This window comes from Lagopus muta, chromosome 12 (genome assembly GCF_023343835.1).
Source record: "Lagopus muta isolate bLagMut1 chromosome 12, bLagMut1 primary, whole genome shotgun sequence".
Taxonomy (NCBI): domain Eukaryota; kingdom Metazoa; phylum Chordata; class Aves; order Galliformes; family Phasianidae; genus Lagopus; species Lagopus muta.
In genome coordinates, this window is record NC_064444.1 from 13,006,648 (window position 1) to 13,020,556 (window position 13,909).

The 13,909-nt window shown below is 42.0% G+C and overlaps 1 protein-coding gene across 6 annotated transcripts in view; it reads right to left on the bottom strand.

Annotated features, from left to right (window-relative positions):
- Positions 1-13,909, bottom strand: part of ZNF423 (zinc finger protein 423) — a 196,866-nt gene that overhangs the window by 74,677 nt on the left and 108,280 nt on the right. For all 6 annotated transcript variants that reach the window (XM_048958348.1, XM_048958344.1, XM_048958343.1 and 3 more), the window contains 2 exons: positions 10,373-13,596; positions 3,371-3,455 (listed from right to left, as the gene is read on the bottom strand). In XM_048958348.1, the coding sequence (XP_048814305.1) occupies positions 3,371-3,455; positions 10,373-13,596 (3,309 nt within the window). The remainder of the gene's footprint in view (positions 1-3,370; positions 3,456-10,372; positions 13,597-13,909) is intronic.

Sequence of the window (13,909 nt, forward strand, 5' to 3'; positions counted from 1 at the left end):
AGTTTCAAAGGAGTCCCAATCAGTGCAATGTTTCAAAGACCTCTACTCTCTACAAATTCCACCCCAAGCCCCCTCCTTGCCCTCCCCCACCCCAGGCTGAAAACATTTCTAAATAGATCCTATCCTGTCTAACCGCAGCTGAAGAGATCTGCTCTGCTGCTTCCAGCCCTCCTACAGGCCCCAGTGTAAAATGAAACGTAACATCCACCATTTACCTCCTTCAAGGATAGATCCAGCCCGCTCTTTCTCCAGGGACCCTGTACAGGACCCAATATGCCTCTGTGTTTGTGCACAGGATATGAAGGGCTAGAGTGCAGAAGGGTAATTTTTCAAAGCAGTGCATGGGAGTAGCACTGGAAATTCCCTGCATATTGCTTTGAAAAAAAGAACCCCCGACATCCATGAATTATGAGCAGGGCCTCTGACTCCAGCTGAAGAGCTGAGAGGTGGAGGAGGGACAGCCAACTCCACTGGAGGCACTCTCCACAGCTATGATGTAAGAAATAACCGAAATCTTTAATAACAGTATGGACACTGCTACTTAGGGGGCATCACACCTACAGATCGGGGATTCCTTTGTTGACAGTCACTTGAGCAGAATGAAACTGTAAGCAAGCGTTTAGGACATCTGTCAACTATTGATTTTGTGTTTTGCAAAGTATGAGAAGAAAGTGCAGCAGAGAGGTCTTGGATTATCAAAGCCAAGTGTGTTTTTTATTACCTAAAACTACATGTCAAGGCTAACTTCATTGTCTTCGCTCACTTCAGATTCAAATGAGATAAAAACCTCTCCCTGGAAATGCTTATCCTACTCAAACTCTTATCTTAGATTGGTATCAATCATTCATTTTCCCCAGACGGCACCTCAATGACTATATTAAAGCAGACACCTTAATTTCAGGCAGACACGAACAAGTTCATCTCAGTGAGCCAGATGCCAGCTCCTTAGCAGGCACAACCCAAGAGCAGGGTCTCCCCAGTCCCTGTGCACCTCAATGCTCACTTCAGGATCGTGACACAAACAAATCCTTGGGTGTAGGTCTTGCACTAACAGTGACATTAGCAACTGCTGTGACACAGACCTACAGAACAGATGAATCGGCTTCTTTCTCTCACTGCCGTCTGACAAAGCTCAGCCTAACACCAAGGAAACCTCTTCCACTCCGTGTTGTACCATCAATAAGGCAGCCGAGCGGTAGCAAGGCACGTGCTTGTCTCTCCTGCAGCCTGTGAAAGGGATTAAGGCTCTCAGGCTTTGAACACAGGCCACAGGAGCAAGCCCAGGAAGCAATCCATCACTCTGCTGACAGCACTACGCAAATTATCACCAAAAATCTTCACAGGATTTATTGGTGGATAAACCAAGGCACCTAGCCTCACCTCCCAGATGCAGCATTCCCCAGTAAAGAGCAAATGCCAACAGGAGACTCACTGACACCACGATTTTGGAAGCAGCCCCGTGTCCTGAAGAGGGCCAAGAACCTGTGAACAGGCTGAGCTGCTCCACAGCAGGAGGAAGAGGGCTCCTCACCAGAGGTTTCCATACTTCCCTCTTCCGCAAACTCCACCACAAGAAGAGATGACTGCATGAATGTCCTCAGCCCACCTCTCAGTAAAAAGACACAAAGACGTGATCCCTAAGCAGAAAGATCAGTTGTTCTCTTACCATTCTGGCACTTACAATGTCCTAGGTATGTGGAACTGAGTCCATGTATACCTTTGCTTTTATATAGGCTTTTTTGAAATACCTGTTAGAACTTATGCACAGCTTCAAGGAAACAGCAAGTACAGTTTTCACAAACCACAGCACCACACTTTTCTCAGCCTCCTTTGACTTACAGCAGTGTTGCTTCCCAATAGCTCTCCAATACTGAAACTTCTAATGACATATACATCATCATGTATTATTCCAGACAGCAGTAATTTGGAGATATAAATAGATAAACTTCACACATCAATCACTGTAAAGAAATCACTTCTTTCCAGAAGGAGAAAGAATTCCTCTCTCAAATCAAGTAGAACCTTAATTCAACATTTCATGAGCTATGAATTTAAAGATCAGTGATCATTTACTGTATCACAACTCGGGCTGAAGCGATAAGCTTTCCCACGGACTCCTTTCTTTCAGGCTTTTACTAAAAAATTCTAGGGGGGAGCTGTATGAAATCACTGTGGTCCAATTAACAAGGATCTCACTCTTCAAGCTTGCAAACAAGAGATTACATTAACACCTGCTACAAAAGCAAACATTTTTAGATATCTTCATCTTAACCTGCTTGACATTGACTTGAAACTCCTGCCTGGCTCTGGAATGAAAATTATTGTGACTGACACATATATCTCTCATGTGAGGGCAGGGGGGGTGAATACTGTGTCAGTCTGCATCTCTCTCTCTCTCTCTCTCTCTCTCTCTCTCTCTCTCTCTCTCTGATATTTATGCATAGTTCAAATCAAAGATAATAGGAGTTACATATATGCATTGATGGGAGAACAGTTTCCTAAATATAAAATTATTGAAGGAAAATCACTATGCTTACGGGAGATAAATGCTGCACATGAACATCTTAGACACACAAAGTGTGCTATAGGGTCTATGGAGGATCTCATACAACATACACCGACAGTGGCATCTGTAAGGAACTCCTCTGTGGTCTATGCATCAAAGTAAACTGACCTCTTGGGCCAAAACATATATTCCTAACATCTGTACACACATTTCTTTGCATTCATCAGAAAAGAAATCATCCAGCTGCAGCTGAAATACAACCCATCACATTACAAAAACGCTACTTCAGACTCCTACGACAGGCAGTAACCGAGGCAGCAGGCACTGCTTTGTAAACCACGTCTGTATCTGAAAAGTCGAACTTTCTGAAGTCCTGAATTGTTGGAAAGAGGAAAAAAAACACTGAAATAACTCTGTAAGCTTTCTGTTTTGACAGTGTTCTTCAGGAATTCACCACATTTAGCTGGGAAAATGCTAGCAGTTAAATCTATTCAATGTCATGACATACAAAATTGAAACATAATTGCTCCTAAGTGGTTGACAACTGGCAAGTACTTTTTACGTGGATAGAGAGAAATTTATGCTATCAAATGGAAGATACTGTCAAAAGTTTGATTTTAATATAAATGAAAATGCTAGACAAGGACTCAAAAGGATAAGGAAAAAAGCTCAGCAGTAACACTTCTACAACCACATATTTAAAAAGCTTTGAAGTGAAGAATCATTACATCAAAATCATTTTCCTTGAAAGATAAAAAAAAATAAATTACAGCATGAATATTAACAAGTTATTAGAATAGTGAATTTCAAAGAGTAGCAAAAAACAAGCAGCCCATGAGTGGCCTAGTTTAAAGGATGTCTTACCAATCATATGGTTAGCGACATGGATTTGTATCTCTCTCTCATTCTCAAAGGTCATCTGGCACTTGATGCACTGATAGGTCTTTTTCTGTTTAATAACCAAAAAGAGATTAGAGAAAACTGCACTGTAGCATAAGGCAAGTGTGATCATAAATGTAGCATGTTACGTGCTTCAACTTCCCTCAACTCAGCCCTGTTCTCTCCTACATCCCCAACAAGATATCGACTTTGGCCGGACTTTTAGGGACCATACATGCAACCTCTATGTAACAGCCTGCTTTTAGACAACTTTAATTTCAACTAAAAACATTTTCAAATGACAGTATTTGAAAGTCTGCTAGAGTACTTTGGCCATAATCAGATTGCTCATGTCTTTTAACCCATTACAGTAACAGCTCCTGTGGAGCGAAAGAAAAGGAATTCTGTTTTCACAAAATTCCGTCTTTACAGAAAGCAGCAGGAAAACACATAATAGTTATTTGGGGAAGTGAAGGACAGGAGGAGAAATACATTTTGCACTGGTTTCCCATCAGAAATCATGGAAGAACTGCATCACCACAGATAATGGCTTTCTAGCACAATCTCTTGCAAATGTTCGCTGCCACAAAGTCATACCAGGGAGCCTTAGCTGCAGAAATCAGGAGATAGTGTGAAGAAGCAATTACATGAAGCATTTATTCAAATAGGAGAAATGGGGTTTGGACTCAGATTGACAGCAGTGCATGCACTTGAGCTATAAGACAGTGAAAAATTCAAGAAGCCATTTGTAGAAATGAAAACGCATAGGACAAGATAGGCATCCATGTTAGGAAAAAATAAAAGGCTAGTGCTAAGCTCTTATACATTTGGACATTTCCCAAAGCAGGACTACTGTGCTCTGGTCTAATGTGCATGCTCAGTCGCTGCATGGGAGCAGGTTATCTTAACACGTTTTTTGATGTGCCATTTAGAAAAATTGGGCCTTTTGTTCCTATTTCTTCCTAGAGAATAACTCCTACTACAACAGTTGCCACCAGGCAGCTGGCTGTTTTTGCTGCTTGTGCACTAAGGTACGAGTGTAGCCCTACAGCAGGATTGCATGGCAGCAGAACACGTGTGAAATACGCCACTCATGCCTCGACTCCACTGGCAGATGGATGAGAATCCCAAGCCGTTAGCAGTGAGGAACCTAACTCAGGACATGATATCCTCTTACATTGTCGAGACAAAATATTTTGTGGGTATTTTTTGTGCACTGTTAGATGAAAATAACTTTTTTCTTGTGGCCTCCACCCCACACCAAGGTATAGAATCCCATTTTTAGGACAGCAGTAATAAATAAGAAGTTTGGAGTTAAACAGAGGAGGTGCTGTCATTCCCTCTGTGTATGGGATCCAATTTCCTTGAGCACCTGCTGAGGAAATAACAAATTAGGTGCTGCCAGGAGCTTCGTAACTACTTCCCATGTCATCAGTGGCAACAAGTTAGCCTGCTGGAGGTTAATGAACATGCTATAATATCACAACAACAAATGCAACCATCTATGGATGGTATGCACATTCCATGAATTCAGTACACAGTATGTGTTTGCACATAGGCAGGGCTTTCTAGGCTAAAATAACAATGGGCAATTAACATGATAATGGGAAGAAAGATAGACTCCATTGGCTGAAAACTGACACAGCCAACTGTATAAAAGGAAATACTTTGGATAGGCTAGTTATCCCTAGGTAGCTCAAGAAAGTATCCTCCTGGAATCCATTGTGAAATCAAGGCTGCTAATGGAAAAGCAGCTGGACTTCTGCAGCACTGTTTCTTGGGAATCTATTGCAGCAGACGAATGCAAGCACACACACATACACATGTACTCTCAAGCCTCAAGCACACTGGCATACACATGCTAAGGGGAAAAAAATAAAGAATGCAAAAATCCCTAGAAGAGAAAAACAGGAATGAGCTGTGAATGATTTATGTGGTCACATTTAGAACTTGAAACCTTTCTCTTCTTTGAAACTTCAAGTTGACTAACTTCTGTGCCTTGTTCAACACTTATCTGTGTTACGAGGGTTCCCAGCTAAGAAAGATTGTTTCAGCTCAACTCTATGTCAAGCTTTTAAACTTACCTTAAATACAGACAAGTGATTTATTTTTTAAACTGATTTAAAAAGCAGAAAGCTTCTGAAAGCTACTTACTAACAGATCTGGAAACAGGATGTCTTTGTTTATCCACAGACCCTGAACGAACTCCTCCACACCATTTCACAAACTCATAAAATGCTCTGCTTGGTGTGACCACCCCTCAAAGACAGCAGATTTCAGACTTCTGTCAATATCATCTTTAGCTTCAGACGACACACACATCACGTAACCAAAGAATGGTTTGGGCTGGAAGGGTCCTTAAAGCCCTTGCAATCCCCTGCCATGAGCTGGGTGCCGCCCACCAGCTCAGGCTGCTCAGGGCTGCATCCAGCCTGGGAGGGATGTCTGATTGAGGCAACGGCTCTTTTGATAGCATACCCTGCTTGATACAGAATAAGGTCAACACATAGCTTCATACAGGCCACAAAATGGCTATAGCTTGATTAGCGCCCAAATGTATATGCAAAAGACAGAAGAGCTGATTTTTTGGCTCGTTAATATCTCTCCTTAAAAAAAGTCAAAACAATTTGATTTTCATTCTGAGAAAATGGGAGGAATTAGTTTTAAATCAAGGCTATGTTATTTGTGGCACAAAACTTGATGTTCTGCTGCCATTTTTGTGAGCACCACGACTTCACAGACAATTGTAGTGGGGTGGATATCTCTTTTTAATGTTTTGTCTTTATGTATGATAACAAAACAGAAGCCCCGATTCTGAGGAGCTCAGTCTAGATGACAGCTTCAAGGTGGCAAAAGAGACCAGATGAGCAGGCCTTCAACTGAGAGCTCAATCCCTATTAAGTCAAGATACTTCACTCTAATCTTGGCACAAAATAGCAGTAATAACAACAGGGGGGTCTGGTTTCTTTTCTGAAATAACTATTGTTCCCATGGGTTTTCCAGACTGTCCTCCTTTAAATCTGGAAATGGTTTCCTGTTCTACAAAGAAAATATTCCTCCATTCAGTGGATTTACAAGGGTAGAGAAGGGGTGGGGGGAGAACAAAGAGAAGGATTTGAATCCAAGAAAGAGTGCAGGAGAAAAGGAACTGAGTTAAAGGAGCACAATGGGGTTCATTCTTCTGATTTTCTATGCCACCTCCTTTGCTTCTTCAGTCTAAATAACCTAGGTGGGCTAAATAAAGAAACACCATTCAAGATGGAAATTTAACTGAAGCCAGACAATTTGCCCTTTTCAATGTTAAACAAGAATAGGTTGTGATGATTATTGTATAAAGTAAGGATAAATCTGTGTAAGAGAAACAGTACCCTGAAAAGTGACTGCTTCCAGTACCAGGAGAGACAATAAGAAATCTCAGTACTAAACAGTTTGTCATATTTCTCAGGACAGGCACATTCCTCCTGAAGGTGCTAAAAGGAATTAATAAAATGTATTCAAAACTGAAGCTCCTACGCACAGAAATGTGTTCAGTAAAAATGAAAGCATTGCTTCTGATGTGATCATAACAGAATGTAAAAAGATCCTGAGCTACACGTCTGCCAGACACCAGAATGGCACCTATCCTGGCGATGTTCATCTAATAAAAGAAACTTTTAGACCTACTGAGACAGAAAAACTCGTGTAGAACTGTAAGAATCAAACATAAATTGATGGAAGAGTTGCCTTTCACTACTAAGGCGTATTTTATTTATTCCTCTTAGTGGTACCCTATACTAAATAGCACTGACTTGGCTTAAAACTTCCTGATAACAAGTCCTCTGATGCAGATGTTTCCATGCAGAGGAAGCAAAACCTTCATCCACCCAGAAATCTTCTTTGACTATCACAAATTGATCCTACTTAGATGTTTTACAAAGAAAGGTGATTAATCCATATATATCTGTTTTGGTTGTCTTTTTTTGTCATAATAAAACGTGAGGAAGACAGAATGCAACGGCATTTTCGAGGGTTATGTTTTCTCTCTTTTTTCCTTATGGATTAAAGGAAAAAAAAAACTAAAACAAAGCCTGCCAAGCAATTCTAGCTGCTTTTTGATAGCAAAAGTGAATGAAATATAACTATTTATACTCCTCTTTGTGGTGCTACATCCAGGTGCATACATAAATAAACATGAATATAAACAGTAAAAAGGAATGGACTTTTTTTTCTTCTGATCAGTTTTACTTCTCAAATATTACCACTTTTTGCTCATTGGGAGCTAGTAGTTATTTTCTTCCCTTATTTCATTATGGGGCTAAATCTTCACTTTTTTCATCTGAAATTATACTAGGCTTCCATGCTCTTCAATAAGTAGAACTGCTGGTATCATGATATCCATCATATTCAGAGAAGTTGTGCATTTTTAACATCAGCCTTTCTAAGTAGTAGGATTTCATTCTGCTCTTTCTTATTTACTCCAAAGAATATACTCACTATTTAAAATCTAATCTTGTATTTTCTTTCTCAGTCTATTTATCCCTAATCTTCAAGTGCTTTTCTGTTTAAGAAAGAAAAATCAATAAAGAGTTTAAAAAAGAAATCTGGAAGTGCCCAAGAACTGGAGAGAAGCGACTCACGTGGGCACCTGCAGGTCACTCCACATGCTTTGAGCTCTTGGACAGTTCTGCTAAAGCGCATAAAACACATTAGTGTGTACAGCACTAACAGGATGACAGAATACTGTATTCAACTTACAGAGCTTCATTGTGAAGCAAATGAAGATAGGTAAACATTCTTGAAATACAGGAATTTATCAACATTTAAAAGAGATCATGGTTCTCTGACAGCCCCTGTGCTAGGCAGACACAAAGAGCACTCATTATCTTGAGAAACCTGAATGAAACACCAACAGTTTCCGCATGGACTGACATCAGAATTCAGGTCTTGTACCTACAATGAAGGCTAAGATCAGTAATTATTTCTAGTAACAATATATCTATTCCTGAGAAGCATACCATAAAGATCTCTGATATTAGCATATGTACAGGCCATAGACACCTGTTGAAGGTACCATTTGCCATTGCCACAAATGCAGATTTTTCATTATCTTTTATAAAGGAACTAAGATCTGCCCTCATGGGATGAAATTCAAGGCATTTACCTTATTGGAGAACTTAAAACTCTCCCCTGAGGGAACAAGTACGGAAGCTCTCGCTGAAAAGAGAGAGTTAAAGCAAGAAATCAGAGCAGAAAATGGCAATGTATTCTGCTTCTGACAGTCAGTAGGCAAGAAAAGGCAATACTTTAGGCTACAGGCATGGTCATACAAAGAATTAGTTCTACCTAAGAGAATAGAAGTGTTTAAAAGGATTTAGAAGGCAATAAAGAGAGAGAAGGAAGAAGCAGAATGACCTAGTCGGAGCTCCAGCTGAACTCTCAAAAGGTATCAGTTTGAAGGAGGGATGTTTTCATTCCTTACTCTTCTGCAGAAGCTGCAGGATTAGGTGTATACACCAGGAGCCTTAGTCATGGACCTAGGGGAACAATATCCAGTTGTTTTACTCTAAAAAGAAAAGAAGAAAGAAAGGACGGAACAGAACTTTTTGTGGCATTTCATCAGCAGCCTGGAACAGAGGTGCTGGGGCGAGCGGTGCCGAGGGCAGGCAGTGCTGCGCTCCGGGCTGCCCAGATGCTGCCACCCTGCGTGGTCCCAGCGTCGAGCTGGAGCTAACAAGTCCCAGCGGGGCTCAGCCTGTGACAGCACTACTGGAGGCATCACAGTTTGCGTCCTCAGGACATACTTAGGGTCCTTTCTTACTTCCTGAGCCTCTGATGTTGTATTGGAGAGGTATTTACAGGTTCTTTTAATGCAGTGAGATGTGTTTGTGGGTGCTTTAATTAGCAGATTGACATAAACAGGCATCTACGGCTGGAATTATTCATTAGGAGTTGGGTGCCTAATTTCCTTAGATACTTTTGAAAATCTCACCCCATCATGTTTAATTAAAAATGTCAGATGATATCAATACTCAGATGTGTCTGCTGTTGGTCTCCCGAGAAGATTTCCAAAATTTACTTCTCATTCCATCTGTTCCTGACAGAGGAAGGACTGACTTGGCCCATTCTTGAGCCAAAACGTCAACAAATAATTTTAAAAGACTATAAACTGCAAACAATATTAATCTCCTGAGCAGTCTTCTGAAACCTTACTTAGATGCTGCATGTTCCCTTGCATTGTATAAGCTAAGAAATGGGAGAACAGGCTATCAGTAAACTCCAGAGCAAAGCAGTCTTTTTTTCAGACACGTAACCTGCCTATTAGTAGACAGCAATTTCCAGATTTGCTAAAAAGCTACTTCTCCTGAAGGAGGGCCATGAAGAAGTTCCCTTTAAAATCACTTCTAAAGTCACACACACACGCTCACAACGTATGCATGCACACAAACATCCAAGCAGCCTCACAGCATTCACCCTTGCAGACGTATGTGACAACAAGCTCTCTGGCATGAAATTGGTTTCAGGTGAGAATTTTGGGGGAAATTTGCTACAGCTTTCCTCACAAGTTCCTCTATCTTCCTGCTTGAGTTTATTTCCCAGGTAAGAAACCATGCCATTCCCTGAGTATGACAAATCAGATCTTCTACCTTTGGGAACTCAGAATGCCCTTTTTCATGGAAATGTCCCAGTTCTTCCAGATCTGCCAGTTCAGTAGCACCAGAATTCATGGACTCAGAATTCAACCCTCACCACTCACGTGCACAACTTATGTGTCTAAGCTCTCTGTTGGTAAATCTAGAGCAGCTTTATGATAAAAAAAAATCACTGCTCTGCTATTAGGAATCTACAAGCCTATAAGACTGCACAAAACCCAATTTTTCTGTGCACATTACTCCCCTGATTTTTTTTGTTTAACTAATTTTATAAAACGGGATTTTAAAAAAAGCTTCTCAGTCACATTAATAAGCTACATATAATCCCTCTGACATTCCAAAGTTCAGCTGTACTCACCCTGGGAACAGGCGACGTCTGGGTACCTTTCCTTTGGCCACTAGTCTCAGGTGTCAGGTCTCGGTGGTCAACCTGAATGTGGCTCTCCAGGTCTTCAGCACTTTCAAATTTGACACTACACTCAGGGCACCTCAGACTGCCACACGGCCTCTCGTTCACCTCCTGTGGGGTCAAGCCTGAAGACTGTCCATTGGTGCTCCTGGTCATGCATCCAGCACAAAGGCCATAGGGAAGGCCATTCACATCCAATTTTACCAAGTCCTGCTTGTTCCGGAACTCTTTCAAGCACAATGCACACTTGTAGAGTTTTTGCAAGGCCTGGCCATTTGGTGATGAGGTCGCAGAGTTTCCTGCCAGTTTCTGCATATGAAACGTCCCATGAATTTTCAGCTCAAGCGTAGAGGTGACCGTCTGCATGCAGACAACGCAGCGAAACCCAGTGAGGGAGTTTCTGAGATCTGGATGCATCTGGCAGTGTTCGATGAATTCCTCCTCGCTCTGCAGCGGCATTTTGCAGATCCGACACGTTCCTGTATCCAAACTCTTGCTGTGAGTGACTTTGTGCTCAGTGAGGGTCAGGAGCGATGGGAAGCGTTCCCCACAGATGGGGCACATGTAGTGCTTTGCCGGGCCTCGATGGGTCTGCATGTGCTCTCTCAGGCCATTTTCTGAGAAAAAGGTCCTTGAACAGATATTACACTTGTGGCTGCCTTTGATGAACTCTGCTTTCTTCCTAGAACAGTCGTCCTCCCCAGGCCTGATGTTATGATCCCTCAAGCGATGGTTTTGCAAGAGGACCTCCATAGTATAGGCAGCGCCACAGATGTCACAGCCATACATGGGCTCAGAAGCATCTACATCATCCTCACTGGCCTCATGACTGTTGGAGGTATCTGGATTCTTCATTAACATGTTCTGGATATCTGCCCCTTCTGTCTTCTTATTTGTTGGGGTCATGCCATTAGCTGTACCATTTTCAGTGCTGGCATCAAAAACGCAGTGTTTTTCCCGCAAGTGTTTTTCAAGCAAGATGATGGCATGAAAAGCTTTGCTACAAAACTTGCAGTTGTATTTTTTGCTGTGGGTTGTGATGTGGCACTGCAGTTCTACCTCCGTGCTAAAAGTCTCACCACAGAAGATGCACTTATGAGACTTTGATGGATTCCCCAAGTGACTATGCTTCACGTGGATTTGGAGATCCACCTCCTTCCTAAAATCCCAGTTACAGGCTGTGCAACGATACATCTTCTTTTCATTGCTGTGCTTGACTGCCAGATGCACTTGGATAGATACCTTGGAATCAAAAACTTCTTGGCAAAGGGTGCAGTGATACAACACAAAAGTATGCATGTCCAACAAATGCTTCTGCAAATCATCCACTGAAGAAAACTGTTTGTCGCAGCTCTCACATACATAATGAGTTGAAGTTGTCATGTAATGTACGGTGAGATGTTGCAGGAGAGACTCCTGGGAATCAAAGTCTTCTTTACACTGAGGGCAAGACTGTTTCCTCAACAGCAACTCCAAATGCAACTTTAAATGAGTTTGAAAACTCTCAAAATTTGAGAACTTTAGATCACACTGATTACATGGATATTCACCATTAGACACCGAGTTCACACTAGCAGAAAGCCGTTGCCTTTTAGGGGAAGAGACTTCAACATCAGAAGAAACTGGACTCTGCTCTGCTTTTGACTTCTTATTGTGTGCCAGAGGAATGTTCTTGTGGTTTTCTTTAATATGCTTTGTAAGCTTCAGGATGGAGCCAAAAATGGGGGAGTTTGTGCAATAAGGGCATGAATAAACTTCCATAAAAGACTGTGTTGGCTGAATGACAGGGGAATCCAGTTTTGAATTTCCTACATTGCAGTGAGTCTGCTGAATATGCTCAGTCAAGGTTGCTTCGGTCAGAAAGCCCATTGAGCACTGGTTACAGAAGAAAGCATTGTTACCATCTTGAGGAGTAGCATTTGGGCCACAGTGAGTAATACGGATGTGTTCCTGTAAGCTGTTGATATCTGCAAACATCTCAGGGCAGTAGTTACAGTGAAAGGCAGAAATGTTGCTAAACTGCATCATGGGATAAGCATGGTTTTTGTGCACCTTTCTCACGTGTTCATTCAAGTTGTACAGCGTAGGCATGGAATCAAGGCAGATCTGGCACGTGTGGCTTTGCTGAGGTTTGTCTGCATGGATGGTCTTCAGGTGGATCTCAAGCACAGCAAGACTGTTGAAGTCACGCTTTGAGCAGTACGGGCAGCTGTAAGTAACTTTAGACCAATTCTGGCCTTCCTCTCTGTCCACAGACCTGATTTTCTTCTGCCCTCTCAAAGGCTTTAAGGTCGAATCCGGGGTGGAACCTCTCTCCACCGATGCGCTGGAGTCGGGAGTCGCGCTACTCATGGATGCCACACTCCCCAGGACTGGGTCAGGGCTGATGCTGTGATTGCTGGAGTCAGGTTGTCTGTGGCTGTCCAAGTGGCAATAGACTTCCTCCACTGAAGAAAACTGCTCTGGGCACATAGGGCACTTGTGTTTTTTGTTGGCATGGGCTTGATGAATGTGTGAGAGCAATAAGTTTTCATCTGAAAATACTTCAGGGCAATGAATACACTGCAAATCTGCCTTCTCAGAAAGCTGTGGGTGGCGTGTCATTACGTGCTTCTCCAATTCTTCAGTCTGACTGAATGTCTCTTCACAGTAATCACACATAAAATCATCCTTCTTCACCTCTTTCTCAGACTTTGCCATATGTTCCTTGTTCTTTTTATGAGCTTGCATGTGACTCTGCAATGAGCTGGTAGATGAAAACCCACGTTTACACACAGTACACTTGAATGGTTTGCTGGAGCTGTGGGTTTTCAGATGAATTTTGAGGTGGTCGCTGCGAGAGAACGCAGCCTCGCACTCGTGGCAATGATACTTTTTGTCCCCTGTATGAAGCTTTATGTGACGGTCCCTACTCCTCTTGTGTTTAAAAAGCCGGCTACAGTAGGTGCATTTGAAAGGTAGTTTGTCACTGTGGATCTGCTCGTGTCTCTTAAGGTAGCTCAAGCGAATGAAGGACTTATCACAAAACTGACAGGGATACGGCAGGCCAGTCCCCCCTTCCTCCTCCCCGATGCCGAGATCACACCCATCTCCTATCATCTGAGTGGGTGATGCAACATCTTTGCTGGAGGGAGATGAAGCCACCCAGGAGAGTTGTGGGTCGTCATCACCATCTGTAATGGGAAAGCAGAAAGGAGATTAAAAACAATTCCCAGTGCATCTGTGAAATAAGGACAAAGCTCTCGACAACACTACGGGCTTCTGCTACTACAGCATAAAAAAAAAAAATCAGCTCAAAAAATAAAAAGAGTATCTCTTGAATTTCAAAGGAGGTTTGAGAAATAAAAATATATTTGTAAATGTAATTCACAAATACGCCAACATGTATTATTAATAAAAATCATTTTTTCCTTAGCAGGTTTAGCACCCGCTCACCGTACCGTAAAGCAATAAACACTGAATAAAGAAAACAAAACACAATGTGCA